Source organism: Galeopterus variegatus, unplaced genomic scaffold (assembly GCF_000696425.1).
Source record: "Galeopterus variegatus unplaced genomic scaffold, G_variegatus-3.0.2 Scaffold115, whole genome shotgun sequence".
NCBI lineage: Eukaryota > Metazoa > Chordata > Mammalia > Dermoptera > Cynocephalidae > Galeopterus > Galeopterus variegatus.
This window is the reverse complement of record NW_007726226.1, coordinates 676,597-699,323: the sequence shown is the minus strand read 5'-3', so window position 1 is coordinate 699,323 and position 22,727 is coordinate 676,597. Positions and strand designations below refer to the sequence as shown.

At 48.4% G+C, this 22,727-nt stretch overlaps 1 protein-coding gene across 1 annotated transcript in view; it reads right to left on the bottom strand.

Moving 5' to 3' along the window:
• Nucleotides 1-6,934: 6,934 nt before the first annotated feature.
• CCNJL (cyclin J-like) overlaps nucleotides 6,935-22,727 on the bottom strand; it is a 53,385-nt gene continuing 37,592 nt past the window's right edge. The window contains exons 4-6 of the mRNA XM_008587123.1: nucleotides 11,876-12,178; nucleotides 9,762-9,921; nucleotides 6,935-8,072 (exon numbers count right to left, since the gene is read on the bottom strand). Of these exons, the coding sequence (XP_008585345.1) occupies nucleotides 7,652-8,072; nucleotides 9,762-9,921; nucleotides 11,876-12,178 (884 nt within the window). The 3' untranslated portion in view covers nucleotides 6,935-7,651. The remainder of the gene's footprint in view (nucleotides 8,073-9,761; nucleotides 9,922-11,875; nucleotides 12,179-22,727) is intronic.

The following is a 22,727-nucleotide window of genomic DNA, read 5'->3' as shown; positions in this document are numbered from 1 at the left end:
TTATAATGAGCTTGGATAATAAGTCTCTAAATAACATAGAGTTGGCCATAATTAGGCTGAAAAGTGAGAGAGAGAGAGAGAGAAGAGGAAGGAAGAGGTGCAGGGGGTGGTGGTGGGGGAAGGGGAAGGAAGGCAGGCGAGAGAGAGTGAGTTAGTTTTAACTCCTGTAATTAATTCAAGGACAAATCCAAATTGTTGGCAGGGGAGAAATCTTTAAGCCAGTGTTGTTATAGCTTCAAGGCTCGTGGAATATGGAATAGCAGAACCTCAGATCTCAATTAGTTTACCCTCTGTATTTCAGAGATACAGAAGATGAGGCTCAGAGAGGGGAAGAAATTCATCCAAGGTCACACAGCACAGTGAGTGAGTCTCTGAGAGTGATGTGTTGCTGGGCTTCACTCGCTGATAAAGGCTGCAGTTTCTGAGTCCAGTTTCAGAGGATAGATGGGTCAAGGTGTGCTAGAGTAAAGCATTCACCTTGCTGGCATCTTGGGAGGGAGACTTCTCAGCCAGAAGAGACAGTGGTTAAGAGCTTCGACTCTGAAGTCACGTTGCCAGGGTTTGAATCCCTGTTCTATCACTTAGTAGCTGTGTCACCTTGGAGTAAGTTCATCCATTTCTTTAATCCTCAGTTTCTTCATTTGTAAATGGGGATAGCAACTGCACTTACCCAATAGAGTTGCTAGAAGCTCACCCAATGTTAGCTGCCACCACCACCACCTCCAACATTCTCAAGTCAGTGTGTTTAAAGGGTTGGGACTGCCTCTGCCACTAACTTGTAAGTCACGTGGGGCAATCACCGGACCTCTCTGAGCCTCGTCTTGTCCATGTATAAAATGGATTGATAAAACCTTCCCTTCCTTGGTCACAGGGGAGTTACAAGGATAAAGGGTAAAAATCCACGCTAATGACTTCCAAAAAGTTAGAGGAACTTCATCATTTTGCTGTGCTGTTGAGGATGCTGTAGCGACTCCCCATTCCACAGACCTCAGAGCAAGTGCCCTCTACCCCAGGCTCTTCATGACATTCACCCTGACTCTTGGGAGTCACCTCTCTCACTCTGCCAGGGCAACCCTTCCCTTTCACCAAGCTCATCTGGTGAACTGGGGAGCTACCCAAAGCATCTTTAAAGACCACCACTAGGAATTAAAAAAAAGAACCAGAGGCTGGGATGGGAGGAGGGTGAGAGGGAGGAGAAGTGGAGGACTAATGGGTACAAAACTATGCTATCTACCCTAAGTGAATCATGGTGCAGCATATGCATGTATCGAGACAACCACACTGTACCCCACAAATATGTCCAAGTTAATGTTAAAACAAGATCACCACTAGGTGGCGCCGCACCACCCACTTGTTGTATCCAGGACTCAGTGTGTGTGTGGTGGGGGGAGCGGTGCAGGCTGTGATAAGGGCAGAAATATGCTGATTGGGCTTCGGTGTGGGTGTGTGTCACCTAGGGGTGACGTGGCATGGGGGGCCACATGGGCTCCTCAGTCAGGCTTATCTAAGTGTAAATTTAGTCCCACCACTCACCCTGGAGAGAACTTGGGCCTCCCTGAACCTCAGTATCCTCATCTGGACAACGATGGTAGCAGTACCAGCTCATGGTGGTGGTGTGAGGACGAAAGGGGGAGGGGAATATGACATCATGAGGAAAGTGCCTAATACAGGGTCTGCAACATGGTAAATGCTCACAGAAGAGCTGTGTGGGGCTCTTCTCGACAGTTCTCCTGGTGAGAATGGGCACACACAAGTTGGGGCTCTTAGAGTGGGAGAAGTGTCCAAGCCTGGCTGTGCATGAGCATCTCCTGGAGGATCTCCCATCCCAGACCTGAGAACCAAGCTCTTTAGGCAGGAAGGCCAGGGAGCTGCCACTGTAACCTGTTCCCAGCTAGGTCTGACCTTAGAGACCAGTCCAGTCCCCACCCTCCCATTTTACAGATGGAAAAACTGAGCCATAGAAAAGAGAAATGACTTGCTCAAGTCCACACAGCTGGGGAGCAGCAGAGGGCCTGACTGCCTGTACAGCCTGCCTGTTGTGTCTCTGGTAAGGGTAGGGGCCTGAGACACCACTCAGCTGGCCCAGGAGAAGCCTGACCACTTGAATTCTTCCTTTAAAACTAGTGCTGGGTTGGAGGGAGGTTAAGTTCAGAGGCTCGCCTGAACCCCCAAAGAAGCGAGGACCCCATTCATTTACAGTATTCCTTGTAGACCTCACTGTTGAATAATACCATATATTCCATGCTTCTTACCATAAGCCTGAAGCGTAGACCAGGCTGATAGCCTTCCCACCTTACAGACGAGGAGACAGATGTTCAGGGTGGAAAGAGAGCTATTCTCAAGGTCATCCAGCTGAGAGCAGACAAACTCAGACCCTCCACCCCTCAGGCCTAGTGTTCTTGTCTACACACCAGAAGTTGCAAGTGTCCAGCCCAAGAAACACTCTAACCTACAAATGTTTTATTGGCTTTCTATTGTGCTAAAATGTTTTAAGTTTCATTCTGAAAATTCGTAAAAATTAGATTTCCTAGAAAGTGCAGATTTCCAGTTTCTCTGGAAACCTAAAGATTTGGCAACCTGGTACTTACATCTCTGAAAGGTAACAATTGGTTGGAGCTGAGTAGAACCATATCCTCTGGAAGGATACCGGCTTTATAACTCAGCACAGTCCGCATCACTTCAGGCTGTCTCGGTCATCCAGCTGGATTCACTCACATGTCACCTGCCTGATCCTGCTGGGCATTTGAACTTGAGACACCTACCAAATGCTATGCTGCCTTTCTGCAGAAATTCATGTGCTGAGAGTCGTTTCTGAGCAACAGTAGGCCTGTTGCTAATGAGGGCTGGCAAGAGTCCTTTCGAAGCACCTGGCACTTTCTAAGCACTTGGAATGCCCAGCAAGGAGGGGGACAGCTCTCTAAGCTGTTCAACCAGCCCAGTGGTGCCCGGAGCTGGTCTGAGAGAACCCCTGCCATTCAGTAAATCAGGAGTGGGAATGCCGGGCAACTCTTTTCTTTTATTCTTTCATGGCAGGGTCTTCCCTACCAGGTGAGCGGGCCGGCCAGCTGGAGCAGCCTGGAGACTCACCCACTCATTCCAAAGCTCTGAGTTAGGCAGTACAGGGCAGCGGGGCATTTCCAGACTGCCTGGGTTTGAACTGTGGCTCTTTCCTTCACTACTGCTGTCCTTAGGCCGATAACCTCTCTGTGCCCTCATTTTCTGATCTGTAAAATACAGCTAATAATAGTTCCTACTCTGTAGGGTTAATAGGATAATAATAAGAAAAAATATAAGCAAGTGCCTGATATAAGTAAGTGCTCAATAAACGCCAGCTGCTATGACTATTGTCACCATCACCAGCAGCCATATTCCATTGGGAGGAGGTGGTTTAGGGCACAGCCATTAAACCAAGTAAACAAATTAATAAGATCACTTCAGATGGTTTTAATACTGTGGAGAAGATAAGCGGGGGTAACAAGAGCGTGACTAGGGTTATTACAGAGAGCTCTTTGGGAGGCAGCAGGTGAACTGAGACCTAAGGCAGGGTTTCTCACCCTCAGCACTACTGTCATTTGAGGCTGGATCGTTCTTTGTCGTGGGGGGCTATCCTGTGCATTGTAGCATGTCAGCAGGATCCTTGACCTCTACCCAGTAGATACCAGGAGCATTATTCCCCCCCAAGTCATGACAACCAAATGTCTCCAAACATTGCCAAATGTCCCCTGGGGGGCAAAAATGACCCCAGTTGAGAGTCAGTGATAAAAAGGGTGAGCAGCCAGTCCCACAAGCAAAACGGGGCAAGGCATTCCAGGTAAGAGGACAAATAGCTTTGGAGATGTGGACTTTGAACCCTGAAGCGCATGAAGAACTGGAACCCTGACCCTAACTCTAATCCAGGCATTTACAATATTAGCCTGGAAAAAAGCAGGTTGTCCTTGGAAAAGGAGTCTGGGTGTCCTCACCCTTCACAAATCTTGGTTTAAGAAATTTTATAGAACAAACAAACAAAAAATACTAAAGATAGAACACAGTGAAGGTTTAGAACTCAGATGGTTCAGAAATTCAGACTGGGATGCGGTTTCCTTACTCTCTCCTTTGAGCTTGGGAACCAGATCCTGTACATTTAATTCTTTGTTGGATCTTAAAAAAAAATCGTGTACCTGAATCACTAGGAAGCTGCTAAAAACGCTGATTTCTGGGCCCTACCCCTCTTGCTCAGTTCTGAGGACCTCTAGATGTCAGCCCTGGGAAGGACTTTAAGGCCATCTCTGTGTTGTTTTATTTTTGGCTGGCCAGTGTGGAGATCCGAACCCTTGACTTTGGTGTTAGCAGCACTGTGCTCTAACCAAGTGGATCCCTCTGGTTGAAGGCATGGGGCTAGGGTCTCTGTGGCTCAGCCTCCCCCTCGAGCTGAAAACCACCCATGAACTCAACTGGTAACAGATGGGAAGCCCAAAGAGGGAGGAATTTGCCCAGAGTGAAGTGGGTGCCCTTGGTAAACCCAAGGCTTTGCCTTGTCTCTGAACCTCAACATCTAGAGGATCCTGCCTCATCAAGCCATGCACACAGCAGATGGTGAGTACTGTCCCTGTCCCCAACTGCCAACAGACACGGTTCCCAAATACTCTCCTGGGTCTGGCCTGCAGCCTCGTGCCCTGAGCACATCTCCCCATCCCTCCCACCCTAAATGAAGGCATTTGTGCTCAGCAAATACCTCTCAGCCCCACTATGACACCAGCTCTCTGGAGTGGTTCTCAGGCTGGAACTTGGTGGGCAGAAGCAGGACAGAGGTCCTGAGTGGGACCCCCTTTCAGCAAAGAGTAGGAATCTCATATTTTCCACAATAGCTGATGTTATATAAGAGTATTCTGTCAATCCTACCTTACACATATTTTAATATTTTAACATTCCCGAAATAAGAATGCAACATATAATCAATGGTATCTTAAGCACTGTGTCATGGCTTAGTTGGCAGGGTTTTTTTTTCTTTTAATTCTTATTGGTACATAAAATAATGGTGCATCTTATGTTTGAAGAAATATTTATCTCTTTTTTGGAAGTACTGGCCTTGATAAGCATTGTTTAATCCTTATGAGAACCCTATGGGGCAAGTGCCATTATCGCCCCATTTAACAGCAGAGAAGGTTGAGGCTCTCAGAGGTTGGGTCAACTGCCTCCCAACAGCTAGTGAGTGGTTGTTACAGTTAATTGTATATGTCAGCTAGGCTACAGTGCCCACTTGTTTGATCAAACACTAGATATTGCTATGCAGGTAATTTTTAGATGTGATTAACATTTACCATGGGTTAACTTTAAGAGAAGCAGATTACCCTCCATAATGTAGGTGGGCCCATCCTATAGTTAAAGACCTTAAGAGCAAAGATGGGAGGAATTTTGCTTCATGCCTGAGTTCCCAGCTTGCCTGCCTGCCCTACAAATTTTGGATTTGCCAGCCCCTACGAGCACATGAGCCAATTCCTTAAAATAAATCTCTCTCTCTCTATCCGATTGGTTTGTTTCTCTGGAGAACCCTGACTGCTGCAGTGCTAGAGCTGGGACATCCGGCCCTGCACATTCCTCTGCTCAGCCTGTGTTCCCTGGAGGCCCAGATCCAACCAGCAGGCAGGACCCAGCTCCAAAGGACCCAGTCTTGCTGCTGCTAACCCCCAATAACCCCCACCTCCCCAACATGAGGAGACACCCACAGTGGCTGATCTGGGAGGGAAAGCCAAGGAAGAGAACCCAGAGACCAAGAGCAGGTGATGTGTTTATTGCGGGATGCCTTTTTCTCAGGGCTGGGCTGGTGGTGAGGCTCTACTGAGGGGGTGGCCTATGAGGCCCCAGCCCCAGAATAGACAGATACAATAATTTGTAATACAAGCCAGTCGCACATAAATAGAAGGAAGTTGGTAAAGGAAAAAGAGAAAAACAAACAAACATGGAGTTTCCTGTGCAGACAGAGTGGCAGTGCTTTATCCATATCCAGTCTCTCTTCTTCTTCTGTGTCCACGTGGAGACTTTCATCTGCTCTGAAAAGCTTCATCTCCCCCGCATCCAACTCAGCAGCATGCAGCCATAGCTTCCTAGACTGCAAATGAGTCCAGAAAACCAAGATGGGTTCTTCTTAAAAAACAAACAAAAACTGCTTCTGTGGTCCTCTGCACCTCCCCTTTCTGATGGGTAAACAGTGTGTCCCCCAACCCTCAACCAACCAAAAGCACATGCTGAGCACAAGCTGCGAGTCAGAATAAAAACATATTGCACACGGTGACAAGAGTCTTCCTGAGGTCCCTCTCGCTGCAGATCCCCAAATACTGGCTTTCATTCAACCAAAAGCTTGCCTACTGATGGTGTCATGTACCCACGTACCTCCCCACTCTCCAAATCTGGGCGGCATTAAGCAAATATTCCACATTATTATCCTTTGCCATTAGCCAAACTCAAAGCTGAGACTGGGTTTAACCTCATGCACACTAAGCATGTGTTGGGGGGTGGAGGGGATTGTCTGTTTCAAACCTTTGTCTTCCTTTCAACGATCTCCCCCCCCCCCCCCCGCCCCCGGTGATTACCTAAGTATTACAGGTGAACACAACATCCAAGACATGGAATCTTCTGGAATCAAAAGCCTAGAAAGTGGCTCTCCCTAACCACATGCTTTTTTTTTTTTTCCTTTTTGTCTTTTTTACTGACCAGCAACGGGATCGCAACCCGCGGTGTCGCGCCCGCACCGTGCTCAGCCAGTGAGCGGGAACCGGTCTCCACATGGGATCCGAACCCTCAGCGGGAGGGCCGCCGCACTCCCAAGCGATGCACTCTCCAGTGTGCCACCGGGCCGGCCCCTAACCACACGCTTTTGAAAAGGGAGCTCTGTTATTACCCGTGGGTCCATCCAAGTTGGGTTAAAACATACAGCCACCACGTGGGACAGGCAGTGTGGCAATTAAATTTTTTTTTTTTCTAAGGAGTTTTCAAGTATCACAAAATCCCTGATACGGTATGTAAACAAGACACCTTACTGAACAGAAAGCTAGATCACTTCTCGAAGCAGCAGCACGTGAAATATCTAAAAGACCGAGAACGGTTTTAGGTTCACTAACGAAGGCAAGACAGCCGCCCACTGTGCCTCAAGGCAGGCTCAGGCATAAACACACACACAGGCCCTCTGTATGGAGCAGGGAAAGAAAAGCACCCGATACGGCATCTTCTGGGCGTCCTGAAAACACGCCAGGCTGCCCTTTCTCTTTCAGTGGTGTAGCTGCCATCGGCAAAAAGGAAAGAAGTCTTTGATGCTAAAAACCGGACATGCTTGTGGATGACGGGTCTGAGTCCAGTCCTCAGTCTCCTGGACTCTTACCAAGTCTTTCTTGATTCGCTGGGTCCCTGCTTGAGGGAGGGCCACTGAGCCATCCCTTTATATACCCAGCCACATGCAGAAAACGTTTTTCAGAGGAATGCTCTCAGGTGAGGTATGTCATTGAAAGTTTTGCTCTGGGTCACTTTTATTTAAGAAGAGCATGAACCCTCTATGTTCAAGGGCAACGAGGCTCTTTGGGGATGGCCTCCCAGTTGCTTCTCTTGGCCGAGCTCCCCTCTTCAATGTCCTCTTCCTCTGCAGGGTCTCCAAGGCTTCCCCAAGTGGCCCAAAGGTGGCCTATCTGTCAAAACAGCTTGTGGGGAACATGTGGGTACCACTGAAGTAGCTGCTTCCATAGGTGGTGGCCAGGCAGTGCCTGGGCTCAGCTGCAATGGCCATCTGCATGCTAAGGGACGCAGGGATGGGCACAGGACACATGTCCAAGGTCTGGAGAGTAGGGTACGGGGAGTGGAGGGATGAGCCCGTGCCCCCTGAGAGCAGGCTCCCCGAGCGGTGGACCTGCAGAGAGTCCCGATAGGCCAAACATAGGTCCTGCACAGGGGTCTGGAACTGGGCCAGGGTTGTCGTTGGCTGGCTGAGGCTGGGGTAGGTGGGTGGCTGAAACAGCACTTGGGTGGGGGCTGGGGGCGTCCCGGGCACCATCGCCAAGGCCTGGCTCTTGACTGTGACAGCGTCCTTGAGGACATTGTCATATGCTCTGAAAGGAAAAGACCTGGGTGAGACTTGGAGGTCAAAGGCCACCAGACACCTATGCGCACTTCTACCTGCCTCGCTAAGTGGGGTCCAGACAGATGCACGTGCTCTGTCACTGCTGGGCCTTGCCAGTCTGCAGCATGGTCCCAGCAGTTCACCGACTAGACTCGGGCCTCAGATCTTAGCTTGGGTCTGCTTCCTTTTCTTCTGAATTCTCAAGACAAGGCTGGCTGTCTCTGCAGCCCCTGCAGTGCCCATTCTCGGCTGTCAACATCCACATGATTATTTCTGATTACTGCCTGGCTGCAGGGAGGATCCCATCTGCTCCTGCTAACCACTGTCCTCCCAGCACCTGGCACTGTGATTGCTCCTGGTGCCTGATGAGCACAATCTGTGCCTTCCTTCCAGGCACTGCTGGGCCAGCTCTATCCCCAGCTGAGTCACTCCTTAGCTAGCAAATACCAGGCAAATTTTGTCCCTGGGGTCTAGTTTTCTCCATCTCAAAGGGACAGTAGAACAGTGTTTTTTGCCATCTCTAAAAAAGCTTCCCATAAAGCTTTTTGGGAAAACAAAACAATTAGAGGCTTACGTAAGAGAGGGAGAGTGGAGGGTACACCAGATCTGAGGAGACATCTCAGAGCGACAGCCATCGGTGGCAGGGGGGGCCGGGAGGTGGGGACACCCACAGCACTCAGACCAGGCCATGTTCTCTGGCTCTGGGGACCTTCTAAAAAGCACACATTTTAAAACAAGGCCTAGGGAGCAGGGCTGAGATCTCAGAGGACTAAGACAAAGGCAGCCACCAGCCAAGCTTCCAACACCAGGAAGCAGAGAGGGGGCTCTGCAGGGACCTACGTGCTTTGGCTTTGACCACCCTTGTTCCACTGGTCACTCAAGCCAGCATCCAGGATGTGCTGCCACCTGTCGGGTAGGAGAAGAACTGGACCAGGTGTAGCCACGGAGGTGCTGTCCTGTCCCATCTGCCTTCCTCCCTGCAGTCACTATGAAGCTCTATTGCCTCCAACACCCAGTTTTCTGGTGTTGAGTCCATGATGCCTTGAAGCATCTTCTCTGATAGACCAAGTGCTTTCTCCCCATGATTCCCAGATCCTTGTAAGGAGGCTTTGGCCTCTTATGTGAAGCCACCTGGGCTTAGCTGGCTTAGGGGTTAGCTTTGTGGTCACATCTGAGAAAAGTAGCTTATAATTAGAGTCCCTCAATGTGATTATCCATAAGACCACACGGGAACTAAGATCAAAGAGCCCAGATATTTGCAAGGAGGTGCACACAGCATCTCCTCTCCCTTGTTTCCTGACCTTAAAAATGCAAACCCAGGGTGGGCCCATGGCTCACTTGGGAGAGTGTGGTGCTGATAACACCAAGGCCATGGGTTCGGATCCACATATAGGGATGGCCGGTTGGCTCACTTGGAGAACGTGGTGCTGGCAACACCCAGTCAAGGATTAAGATCTCCTTACCAGTCATCCTTCAAAAAAAAAAAAAATGCAAACCCAAAGCTACCACAAATAGGAAGAGCTGACTCCCCAAACCCCACTTCTATCAGGAGTCCCCATGGCCCACTTTACACGAGACACTACAACACCCAGATGCAGGAAATCACCCGTGATCCGAGGTTGGCCTCCAGGGCAAGTAGAACCTCAATATTTCAGAAACAGAATTCAGAAGAACTTACACCAGCAGGATTTCGATACATGTGCTGAGATGCTCCAGGGAGTAGTTTGAGATCCTCTGTAGGTCTCTGGTCCAGTAGGGAGAAAGCTGCAGGCAAATCCTGGAGGCCCCAATACAGGCTGCAGCAACCACGGAAGGCTGGAATTTGTAGAATACATGATCTGAAAGACAGTCACAGAGGGAGTTGGCATCAAAGAGCCTCCCTGTGGAGTCCCATGCCTGCCCTGAGAACTGGTGCACAAATGAATCGATTCAAAGGCTGTGAATTGCTGCCCTAACATTAGGATGAAAAATTAGAAATGGTGAAGTTCCAAAAATGAATCTTAGACACCTTGGCTCTTAGACTGAGATTTCTGATATCAGCCTAGATCAGTGATTTTCAGATTATTGTCCATGGTTCCCAGGAGGCTGCAAGAGGCTTGCTGATGGGCTAAAAACAGAACCACAAAACATTTGTCGTTTCTTTGGCTATTAGGGATGAATGACATACCATTTCAAAGGCTTCTGTTTTAGGGTATGACCAAAGGCTACTTATTAATTGTAATAACGCCTGGCCCACTCAATGGACAATCAATGAAAACCTGTTGAATGAATGAATGGCTACAAGAGTTTGATATTCATCACTAAAATGGGCACTTTATTTAGGTTTAGTGAGAAATCTTAATGTCCTACTAAGATACCTGGCAACATGGCAAAGCTGGTACTATTTATGTGCAAAGGCAAATAGCTGAAATTCCCAGTTTTCATGAATGACACTTGGTTTTCAGTGCATTATGATGTTGTCTTAATTGTTCATGATTTTCAATTACGGCAACATGGCAAAGCTGGTACTATTTATGTGCAAAGGCAAATAGCTGAAATTCCCAGTTTTTGTGAATGACACTTGGTTTTCAGTGCATTATGATGTTGTCTTAATTGTTCATGATTTTCAATTACGAAATTCAACTCTTGCCTTTTAAAGTAAAGTCATCCCTTCGAATCTGTGGGGGATTGGTTTCAGGACGCATCATGGATGCTGAAGTTCCTTATATAAAATGGCATAGTATTTGCACATAACCTATGAACATCCTCCATATACTTTAAATCATGTCTAGGCTACTTACAATATCTAATAAATGTAGATAGCTGTTATACTGTGTTGTTTTTTATTTGTATTATTTTTTATTATTGTACTGTTATTTTATTTTATTTTTCTGAATATTTTTGATCCGAGGTTGGGTGAATTTGCAGTTGGTTGAATTTGCGGTTGGTTGAATTCACGAATACGGAAATCACAGATAAGGAATCCATGGATACGGAGGACTGACTGTATCAATCAGTCAGAGTGGCATTATGGTTACAGGCACAGTCATGGAATCATAATCCCCAGGTCAAATCCTAGCAATGACCATGGGTAAGTTATTTCACCTCTTGAGCATCAATTTTCTCATAGGTAAAAAGGGAATAATTGAAATGATTTTTGTGTGGGTCGTCGTGAGGTTCAAATGAGATAATGTATGAAAAGCAAGATGCCTGGCACACATCGAGTGCTCAGTTAATGTTTGATGTCACAGTCATCGATGTTGCTACTCATGACCATTTGGCTTGTGATGGGTTATCGGGTGTTTGTACCAGCAGTACTTCCGACCTACTTTTTTACCTAACACAGAAATTTTAAGACACTGGGAAGAGCGGGTTTCAAGTAAGAGTCCCCAAACAGGGTAACTTTTATTGCTGAAGCAGATGTAAACTTAACTCCCTGCCCCCATCCTATCTGTATGATGACAGATCTTCAGGAATGACCTGCCTGCGAATCTGTGCTATTTAAATCATTTATGATGTTCCAGGTTACTGTAAGAAAAATTACCAGGTGATCTGTAAGTTTGTAGGGTACTTGCTGTATATAAGCTGCTGTTTCTCTTTTACATGTTATTAGTAACACAGTGGGCGAATCCTTGCCCCTGCTTTGCTTATCATCTGCAAAGTGGGAGTGATTTGGTGCGTGGGTCCCAGTTAACAGAGAGGGTCCTCTCTGGATGGACATGCCCCTCAGAGCCACCTGATCCCAGCCCCTGTGTGGTGGGGAAGGGGCGAGAGGTCCTGACATCAGGCTGCAGCCATCTCTGCTACCCTCACCTTGCAGGGTGACCTCTAGGAAGTAATGGGCATACTCCTTGAGACACTCTTTGGTCTTGCGGGGGCAGGTGGTGGGCCAGGTGTGGCAGTGGTGGTCCTTCTGGCTGACGGAGGCCAAGAGGTAGTAGTCCAGGAAGTGGGCGGGTGTGGGCAGGCAGAGATTCCAGCTGAAGGACTCCAGGAGCAGCAGCTCCGTGTTCAGAAGTTCCTTCTTGGTGAGGGTGAAGTTCTGGCTGCTCAGGATCCTTGTGCTGTTTATCTGCTCCAACTTGGGTACATGGTCTTCCCTATCCTCGAACTTACCTATGGGAAGGAAGGGAAGCAGAGGAAGACACTTGTCTGCACCCAGGAAGCTAAAAGCCAACCTTACAGATCCTGGACAGTGCTGGCAGAGAGAACAGAAAGCAGAAAGGCTGGAATGCAGGGGGAAAAGAGCACACATTCCTCATCTGTCAAAGCTGTGCTCACATCCCCAAGCCATCACTTCCAGCTGTGTGAGCATGGCCAGCTGTCTCAACCTCTCTGTGGCTCAGCTTCCTCATCTGTAAAACGGAACGTGTCTTTCATAAGGCTCTTGTTAGATTCAATCAGAAACTGCACACCAAAGGCTCAGACCAGCATCTGGAACACAGGTGGTGCTGGATGGCAGTCAGCAAGAGAGTCAGGATCTGGGTAACAAGATCCCTCCACCTCCATCTGGCTCTCCCCACCCAACCTCCAGGCCATGTCACAATGACTGTGCAAATCTGACCCTGTCACTGCAGATGTGGAAAACCCTTCAATGACTCCCCACTATCCTCAGTATTGAGTTCAAACCCTATAAATGGGGGTCTTAGTCTGGCTTCCCTGAGAAACAGTTTGCTTGGATGGTGAGTTCAGGAAAGATAAGTAAATAGGGAAAGAAAACAGGAAAGGGAAGAAAGCCCAAAGGGCACATGGGAAATCAGAATTATGGACAACTGGAACTGAATCCTACTGAGGAATTTTGAGAAACAATATAAAACACAGGCCTTGCGGTACCCCACCCAAGGGTCAAGGAACAGAGGCACTGACATGTCAGCCCCTGGAAGTCATCAGTGTGGACTGCTCCCAGGGGACAAAGGGGGTTCCTAATGTACTGGGAGTCAAGGTCCAGGGGCTGTGGGGGTTCATGACAGCCTCCACTGTATGAGGCTCTGCAAGGTGGGAGCCTCTTCAGTTTCAATGCTCTTCTCTCTGGGGGAACCCACCCTACATCTGTTGTTGGCCCCCATCACTGGCAGTTTTTTGGAAGCACTATGCTCTCCCTTCCTACAAGCCTTCGTCTACACAGCCACCTGCCTGGAACACCCTTCCCCATCCCCTCTTCATAGCCAAACTTGACGTGACCTTCACCTTCCCTGACCATCCCACCCTACATCTGTTGTTGGCCCCCATCACTGGCAGTTTTTTGGAAGCACTATGCTCTCCTTTCCTACAAGCCTTCGTCTACACAGCCACCTGCCCGGAACACCCTTCCCCATCCCCTCTTCATAGCCAAACTTGACGTGACCTTCACCTTCCCTGACCATAGTCCCCATGCAGTAGTGCACGGCTCCCATATCAGGTGGCAAGCCCCTCAGGGGCCTGGCCTCAGTCTGGTCACCTGTGGCCTCCAAGCCCAGCCTCACGGGCACGGAGCTGCTGCTGAGCAAAGGTCAGAAGAGGCAGTGGGGCAGCCCGGCCGACCTCAAAGCATGCATTGGTGCCAATGACGGGAACGACAAACACAGCGTTCACACACCTGCTCACACCTGCAGTGCCTCTGCCTGGTTCTCATCAGCCTCTCGAGCTTTTTAGGAGAGATGAGGAAATAAGCAGCACAGGCTGCTCTCCAGTGGATACAACACATTCCGGAGCAAGGCCTCCAAAGATGTCACTGCAAAATGAAACACCGAATCTGGGCAGGCTAGGGTCTCTGTCTTCTCAGTGAGCCCGGCTGCAGCCCAGTAAGACAGCATGACAGGAAGCTCTGGTCTTGGATGGGGAGGAGTTGAGCTGGTGGAAGTGAACACAGTGCAGGGTGGAGACGCCTGCCAACCATGTCCTAAACTGCTTATAGAGCCCTCCACCTCCTTCCAGAGCACAATCTGTCAGCCTAAAATGGTGCTGCCTCCAAAGTACACACCTCTTGTCTTGCGCACATGGGCAACTCCAGCAGGTGAACACAAGGTCACAGCTGCCCAAGGGGAAAGAGCCTTTTGTATGGCTGGAAATACTGGGGGTGAGGCCCGCTGGCCTGTGCAGACTTACGCTCCACTCCCACCCCAGCACAGGATCCAGCCAGAAGAAATACTGACCCTTCCCCACCTTATCTTGTGTCCTTAGTTCAGAGCCACTAGACATCATCAAGGCACTTTTCATACTCAGATTACTTGTTTAATATCAAGTATTACTATGAATGGCTGGCACCTGATTTGAAGCCCCATGATGACAGGAACCAGGTCCGAACCGTTCTCTGCTGTGCCACCAGTTCCCAGCACAGTGCCTGGCACATGGTAGGCACCCAATGAATATCTGTTTAATGAATGAATTAATTAATTCTACTATCTCTGGATAGTAGAATTTTAGGCCATTTGGATTTTTTTCTGATAATCTTGTATTCCCTAATTTTTCTCCAATGATCAGGTATTCTTCGTGCAATGTAAAAAGGAAGAAAAAAAATATATATATATATAGTGTGTGTGTGTATGCAAAGTTGCCCAGGTTTCCCTGAACCTTGTGCTGAACCGAGCCAACCTTGTGGTATGCACTCAGTAGATACGAGCTCTCCTATCTTCCCTGGAGCAGAAGGTGACACGGTGAAAGACACAGCCCCTGCAGAGACATGCACCGTACTGGGGGTGGTACTAAGACCCTTGCAGGGCATTGCTGGCAGCCAGCAATCAATTACCACCCGCAGATGTTCTCCAGCAGATTAGTTTCCTCCTCCCCTCCCTGCTTTTCAAATCTTTCACAGCTCTGCTACCAGACCCGAGGGAATTATCCTCCAACAGAAGGGGCCTCGCATTACTGAGGAATCAGACCTCACCTGCCCCCACTGTTCTCCACACTGGGGAAGCCTCCTGGGGGCCCACCACATTGCAGGCCAGAACCAGGAGGAGCCGCATCTGAATCCTCTGGATTCAGTTTGCTCTGGGCCGAACAGTACGAGAGACTCCACAGGCTGTCTATTTGTTTACGACCTAGGAATGTGCCCTCTGGGAAGATGCAANGAGACTCCACAGGCTGTCTATTTGTTTACGACCTAGGAATGTGCCCTCTGGGAAGATGCAAAGGTCATGCAGAAAGGAAAAAGCTTCGCAAGTGCCCAGCACACAGAAATGGGCTGTGCTTCATGCTGGCCAAAAACCAGAGCCTCACTGCATTCTTTCCAGGCTGGTTCCTAAAGGATCCCCAGAGGCTCAGAGACAAAGCTAATCAGAGGACTCAGCTTCTACACGCATAAAGGACTTGGGAGCCCTGCTCTTGACTGCTAGTCAGGCTGACCCCAGCGGAACGACTATTCTACAGCACAATACATTTCACAGCCAGAAAAGATTTTATGAGTTTCCTGGTGTTGCACATGCCCGGCAGACATTTCCTCCCTTCCTCCCGTGACTGTGAGCAGGCCAGCCCCTTGTCCTTAATGCTGCCACCACCAAGCACCGTTACTCAGCTGCTTCCTCCTTATCGACAAACTGCACAGATAACAGATGCCTGGAAGTCTCCAGGAGGGTCTCCTGGGAGAGGCTGGGGACAGAAGTATGAGTCCTTCCATGTCAGACAATAGCCACAGACTCTCCTCGACTCCTTTGACACACTTTTTATTTTGAAAATTTTCAAGTCCACACACACACAAAAGAATGGAACAATAAACACACACGACCCTTCTCCCAGATTCACCAGTTGCTGACGCTGAGCCGCATCTGCTGTCTGCGTGCACGTTATGTATACAGTAGTCCCCCTTATCAGTAGTTTCACTTTCTACAGTTTCAGTTACCTGTGGCCCCAAAATAGGTGAGTACAGTACAATAAGATATTTTGAGAAAGAGAGAGACCACATTCACATAACTTTTATTATAGCATATTGTTATAACTGTTCTATTTCATTATTAGTTATTATTGCTAATTTCTTCCTGTGCCTAATTTAGAAGAAATTAAACTTTATCACAGGTATGTAGCATAGGAAAAAAACAGCATGTATAGGGTCCTGTACTATATGAGGTTTCAGACATCCACTGGGGGACCTAGAACTTATCTCCCGTGGATAAGGCGGGACTACTGTATTGGTTTTGCTGGACCAATTCTAGTGAAGTTGCAGAGTGCCATGCCAGCCCCGAACTCTTCAGCATCTATTCCTGATGTCATTTTCCTACAAATCATAATGCTACTAGCAATTCTAAGACATTAATGCGATAACATTTTCTAATATTCAGTCCATAGTTGACTTTCTCCGGGGGTCCCAAAAATGCCTTTTATAACCTTCATTATTTTTGGATCTAGGATCCAAACCAGGTTCACACACAGAGCCTATCTCTTACTCCCGTTTTTTGGTTTGTTTCTCATGACATTGACTTTACAGAAGACTCCAGGCCAGTTGTCTTGGAACATGTCCCACATTCTGGATTTGCCTGATTGTTTCCTCATGATTAGATACAGGTCAAATGATTTGGGCAAGAGAACAACAGGGTGATGTTCTGTTCTTCCTTCCAGATCACATCAGGAGTAGCATACAACATCAGTTTCTCCCAGCAGCAGTGATGCTGTTTGATTGCTTGATCAAGGTGCTGACACCAGAACTCTCCATTTTAAAGGTACTACTTTCCCTATGAAATGAATAAGTCATCTGTGAGGTGATACCTTGAGACTGTGAATATCCTGTTTCTCAACAACCTTAACTCAATGGCTTGGCGCCCATCAATGGTCCTTTCTGAATAAATTATTACATGGGGGGTTGAAAAAGTTCAAAAATCCTATCATTCCATCTACATTTTTCTTTTTTGATATTCACATTGTCCCAAATTTGAACAGCAGGAGCTCTATCAACATACTTCCAAGGTGAAAAAACATGCTAAACTTCTTGAAGAACTTACTCTGACTCTCGAAGGCCAGGCACACGCTGTGTGCCTGCAGTGTTGGTGGGATGGTGCAGCCTGTAAGTAACACCTCTTAGAAGCCCTTTACATGCCTGGCTGGCTGGTTCCTAACCCCACTCCCGGGGTTGGTGCAAGTCACAGTTAGTGGACTGATGACCATGAGTCCAGCCAAGTGGCCTAAACTCTTAAGCACAGGCTAGGCCGCAACGGTAAGACACTGTTCATCCAGCTTCAGCAGGGATGCTCACGGGTTGGCATTTCTTTTGTTTTAAATGGCATTTTTTTTTTACTGTGGTAAAATACACATAACACAAAAGTTACCATTTTAACCGTGTTTAACTATACAGTTCAGCAGCATTAAGTACATTCACACTATTGTGCGACCATCAACACTATCCACCTCCAGAGCTCATTTCATATTGCAAAACTGAAACTCTGTACTCATTAAACAATAACCCCCCTTCAACCTCTCCCCGCCCCTGGTGACCACCATTCTGCGTTCTGCCCCATGAATGTGATGACTCTGAACACTGGCTTATCTTCCCCCACCTACTGTTCTGGCAATCAAGTCTCAAGGCAGACCAAAGAGTGTCCCTGACTCTTCCGAATTAGGGCCAAGAGAAGCAATATTTTTAATTGCTCTAAAAAAAGCTCCCTTTATTTTGGAAAATTTTAAACCCTTCCAGAAAAGAGAGAGAAAATGTTACAATGAACCCCTGTGAATACAATATCCAACTCCGACAATCACTGACATTTACATTGCCTTTAAAAAAATTGTGAAACAAGAAGGTAAACAGCACAGAACAAGGTTCTATAAAAATCAGTGTTGTCCCTGTTCCAGCTGCCCAGACCCAGCGCTGCCCACTCTTGATTCGACAGGCTGCTTTATGTACTGTGCCCAGTTAGTCCCGCAACAGTCCTTCATGCCTGGCAAGGTGCCCATTTACAGAATCACTCAGGGTCACCTACTGCCATTCAGTGCCAAACCTAGGCTCAGAGACAAGGCCAAAGTTTCCTGGCTAAGAAGAACCAGATTTTAAAGAAACAGCTAGCTACTTTTCTTCCTTAAAGAAATGCAATGATTTTAAAAACAGGCAAAGCTACTCTTCTCCAAGAATGGCCACTCTCCTATTTTAAAATCTTTTCCTCCCTCTGTTTATCCAAGAATAAGAACTAATATTTGATCAGGAATTGAGACCCTGCGGTTCCCCCACACCTTCCAGCAGCCCCCTGCCCTACCTTGTGCGGTGCTGATGATAAAGGAGGGATGGGGGAGGTGGGTCAGACAGATAAAGAGCTGCCCCAATGGTGTCCTGGACTGGCCCAGAGGGGCATGACATCTTTCCAGGCGAATGTGGGAAGTGCTAGCAGTAGAGGTGGGAGGGACCCAAGAGGAAAGAGAAAGCTCTGGTTGAAAGGGCTTTTCCCCAGTGTGCAGTCCTTGCTGGGGAGAGGGAGGCCAGTGTCCCCAGAGTGGAAGTGCCAGGAGGAGCCAGTCTCAATAGAGACCTTTCTGATGCTAATTCTGTTTCTTCATGATCCTTCCTCTGGAGGAGAGAGAAGTGGCCCCAGGAGGGGCAGAACTCCACCAGCTTTACTTATGGTCATAGAGCCAGTGACCAGAGAGAGCCAGGAATCTGGGAGAGGTCCCGACTGGGAAAAGGCCAGAATGTCCATCCCAAGGGCTCGAGGTCAGGCTCAGGTGCAGGTCCCAGTTTTCCATCCTCATTCCCCTCATAATTTGTGTGATCTTGGGCAATCACTTGGAAACCCACACCTCACAGGGGTGGTAGGGAGGGCTCAAAAAGATATGGCAGGTAACATTACAGGCACAGGCCCTCCAAAAATGGTAGCAGCTGCTGCTGTATTATTTATTGAACACGCTATTTACTCTTTGCACTCCAGACCTGGGATCTTCTAAAGTCCTATTAGTTAGGAGCAGATGAACTGCTAGAGTGGTGGGCCATGCCATAAGACATTTTCTTTCAGGTTCTGCAAAAGGGTGGAAATAAGTCCAACTAAAGGCTCCCTAGACCCTCACCTGATCTGACTGGCAGGCTGTGCTAGATGCCTAGAGTGTACACTAAATCTGCTCCAGCCTCCTTCCCCAGGGAAATGACCTTGAACTCTGACCTTCCCACCGCTGGTTTCAAGGCTCCCAGCCAGGGAGGGAGGCAGAGGGGAGTGTTGGGTCCAAGGCCTTTCCCAGGTGCCCCTCCTCCCCAGGGGTGGGACTTTTCCCAGGTCACCCAGCTGGTTAGCAAGAGGCAGGGAATCCACACACCAGGATGTGAGCTCTGGGAGGGCAGGGGGCTTCAACATTTGGCTCTGCTGTATCCCAGCCTGATTCATGGGAGGAATCAAAACATGCTGGCATCCCTTGCTCCACGCCTCGCTTTACTACGGGGGGAGAGGGAGCTCCATGTTTCCCACGTGGAAACAAGCTCAGAAAGGATAAGTGAGATGCCCCAATCACCCAGCTGGTAAAGGATAAAGCAAAATTAAAAGGGTGGCTGTCTGCTCCAGGAGGGTAGGGACCACATCTGTGCTGCAGAACACTACAGATCCCATTTGCTTATTAGCACAGTATCTGGCATAAAGTCAATACTCAATAACAGCTTTTGTTTTTTCAATGAATGAATAAATGGTTCTAAAGTCCAGAGATTTCTATACCACAAGCAGGAAACCTCATCTATAGTCACAAGGCCCGCTGCTATCTGGCATAAAGTCAATACTCAATAACAGCTTTTGTTTTTTCAATGAATGAATAAATGGTTCCAAAGTCCAGAGATTTCTATACCACAAGCAGGAAACCTCATCTATAGTCACAAGGCCCGCTGCAATGCCACAGTCTCCATAATGAGTGTACCTATCTGGGTGGAGGAATTCCCATGGATGTGGGTGTCAGGCTAGCCACAGTGTCTCCCCGTCTAACCAGCCTGTTCTCTGCAAATACTCTTTTCTTCAGTCTCCCCTCTGCTTATATTATTCAACAATTTAATTCCAGAGCCTTTCCACTAAAGATGTGTATGATCAGCAGGACTTATTTAAGTCAAAGGAGTGAATCTCTAACAGGATACTTTCTGTAATAAAGTTGGCCCCCATCCCCACCTATTTTTTTNGTGAATCTCTAACAGGATACTTTCTGTAATAAAGTTGGCCCCCATCCCCACCTATTTTTTTTAAAAAACTCTTTGACTTTTTGTAATTATTAGAGACAAGAAGGGCGCTTACTACTCTTCTCCAAAGAAGTCACTCATACATCCAGCAGACAAGTGTCTTTCTAAACCCCCAGGGGAGACAGATTTTGAGCAATTTGATGGTGAAGCCGAGAAACTGCTCCAAGGACAACATCCTGGGAAAAGGCTGCTCTCCCTCTGTAATGCAGCGCAGTGGGCAGAGTGCACAGGCAGCCACTTACGACCCTGGGGGCTGGGGCGCGTCTCAACTCTTAGGCCTGTGCTTCCTCATCTGTGGAATGGAAATAAGAGCAGGAGACAGGACCGTGGTGAGGATGACGTGGAGGCTCAGTGGGCTCAGAACGGCGCTCTTTATACACCTGTGCTAATGCAGCACCAACCCCATAATCACAGTCACAGACTCAGTGACTGGTTTCTGGATGGAATTTGGTGTGAGGGAGAGAGAAAGCCAGGGAGAAAGGAAAAAACCCTCCCTCTACAAGACAGTGCCCCAGTGGTCTTTAGGGACGAAAGGAGGCTGAAGGCCATTAGGGTTGGAAAATGGGAAGCATTCACCTCCCGCTCTGCCCTTAAGGACCTGCTGCAGCTGCACCCGAGATCTCTGGCCCCTCTAGGGATCCTGAGGTTGGGAAACATCCTGGGGAAACAAGCCTCCAATATCAGCCATACCCGGGCTTCAAAGGCCCGCTGTGTAGACCCGGTGTGAAGGTGGACCTGGGAACCTGCCTGGCTGGGCTCCCTTCCTCCCTAAGGACACAAAGGAAAAGCCCCCTTCCTCTCTCCTTCCTGTTTCGTTCATGGCCACATTTCCAGTCTCTGGCACAGAGAAGGCCTGGATAAATAATGAATGAATAAACGAGTGGATAGATGAAAGGATGAAAGTAAGGACATTTCTTTTCTTTTTTTTTTTTTTTTTTATATCTTTTGTCTTTTTCCGTGTCCGGCAACGGATCGCAACCCTCAGTGTTGCCCCCGTACCGGACCGGGGACCGGCAACGGGATCGCAACCCTCGGTGTCGCTCCCGCGCCTCGCTCAGCCAGTGAGCGGGAACCGGTCTGTATGTGGGATCTGAACCCTCGGGCGGGAGCGCCACCGCGCTTCCCAAGTGGCGCACTATCCAGTGCGCCACCGGGCCGGCCCAGTAAGGACATTTCTGATGTGCTGAATCAATTCCTGAGTCCAATTTTGGAAACAGAGACTAGAGATGAGGTTGTGGGTGGTTGTTTTCTTCAGGAGGAAATTGTGAAATGCCTCCCAGCTCAGAGGTGGCACTTGGCCAGCTGGGTCACACACGCTTCCCTTCCTGCTGCGAGGACTTCCCTGTCTCTGGATGGAGAAACTTGGTGCGATGACTTCACATGGTGGTCTCAGCAAGTCCCTGGTTCCTCTGTGCTCTGCTTTACAAGTGACCCAAATAACTTCACTGACTGTCTGAAAGCAGGACCTTAGTGGAGGGGGGGCATCTGTCATGTACAGGGCTGGCATCTGGGGCCAGGGTCAAGCATGCGGCTCATGCATTGGAATGGTGTTCTCTCCCATCACGAAGGGTTTGGTGTCAGTTCTTTGCAGAATGCTCATTCCCAACTCACCAGGGGCTGGCTCTGGACCAGGTCTGGTGGGGCTGCTGGCTGCAGGGCCGAAGGCGTGGACATCAGGGGTCTGGATCTTTGTTCCAACCTCTGCTGGGAGCAGGGAGAAGGAAGAGGAGAGGCAACCCTGGTCACTGCTTACCAGGGTAGGAGGGTGGCCACTTCCAGACCAGGTCCCAAGGGCCAATGTTTTCATTCAGACATTCAGATCACCTAAAATGCGGCTCTGCCGGCTCAGAGCACAAAAAGCCCAGGAGCCTCCCAGCAATCTCTCCATGTGCTGTCCTGAGGCTTCCTGGAATAGCCAAGGAAGGAAGTGATAGGGGTAGGACAAAAGCTGCTTCTGTGTCCTGGCTGACAGCCACTGAGTCATCCCTGAATCATCTACCTGGCTCCCCGTCCTAGACATATCCCTTCCTAGCTGTGTGCTTTTAGGCAAACTATCTAACTAACTGGACCTCGGTTTCTTCCTCTGTTAACCGGAGCAAATAATACTGCCTATCTCACAGGGCTGTTTTGAGGATTAAATGAATAAATATGTGTAAATAATTCAGAACACTGCGTGGCATATGAACACACAATAAATATTAGCTATTCCATTATCACTGAGACTAGGATTTACCCTCTACTCCCAAATTCTGATTACAGAAAAAAATGTAGTGAGATTACAAGTGATTTCTATTTTATTCTTTATGTTTTTTTCCTATCTCCTAATTTTCTACAAGGAACACATACCACTCTCCCGCTGAATAAAAACATTTGAAACTCCATAGAAGGCAGGACACTGCCAATGGGAACCTGGAAACCCAAACTGGCAGAGTAGCTGCCAGAGGTTCCAGAGCGTGTCTCTGCTCCAGTCCAAGAATATCTCAGCATGAACCTGCTTTACCAGTGCTCACAAGTCAGGAGACGTCAGACTTTCCTAGAAGAGTCCCAGAAACCCCACCACATCGGTGACAAAGAAGA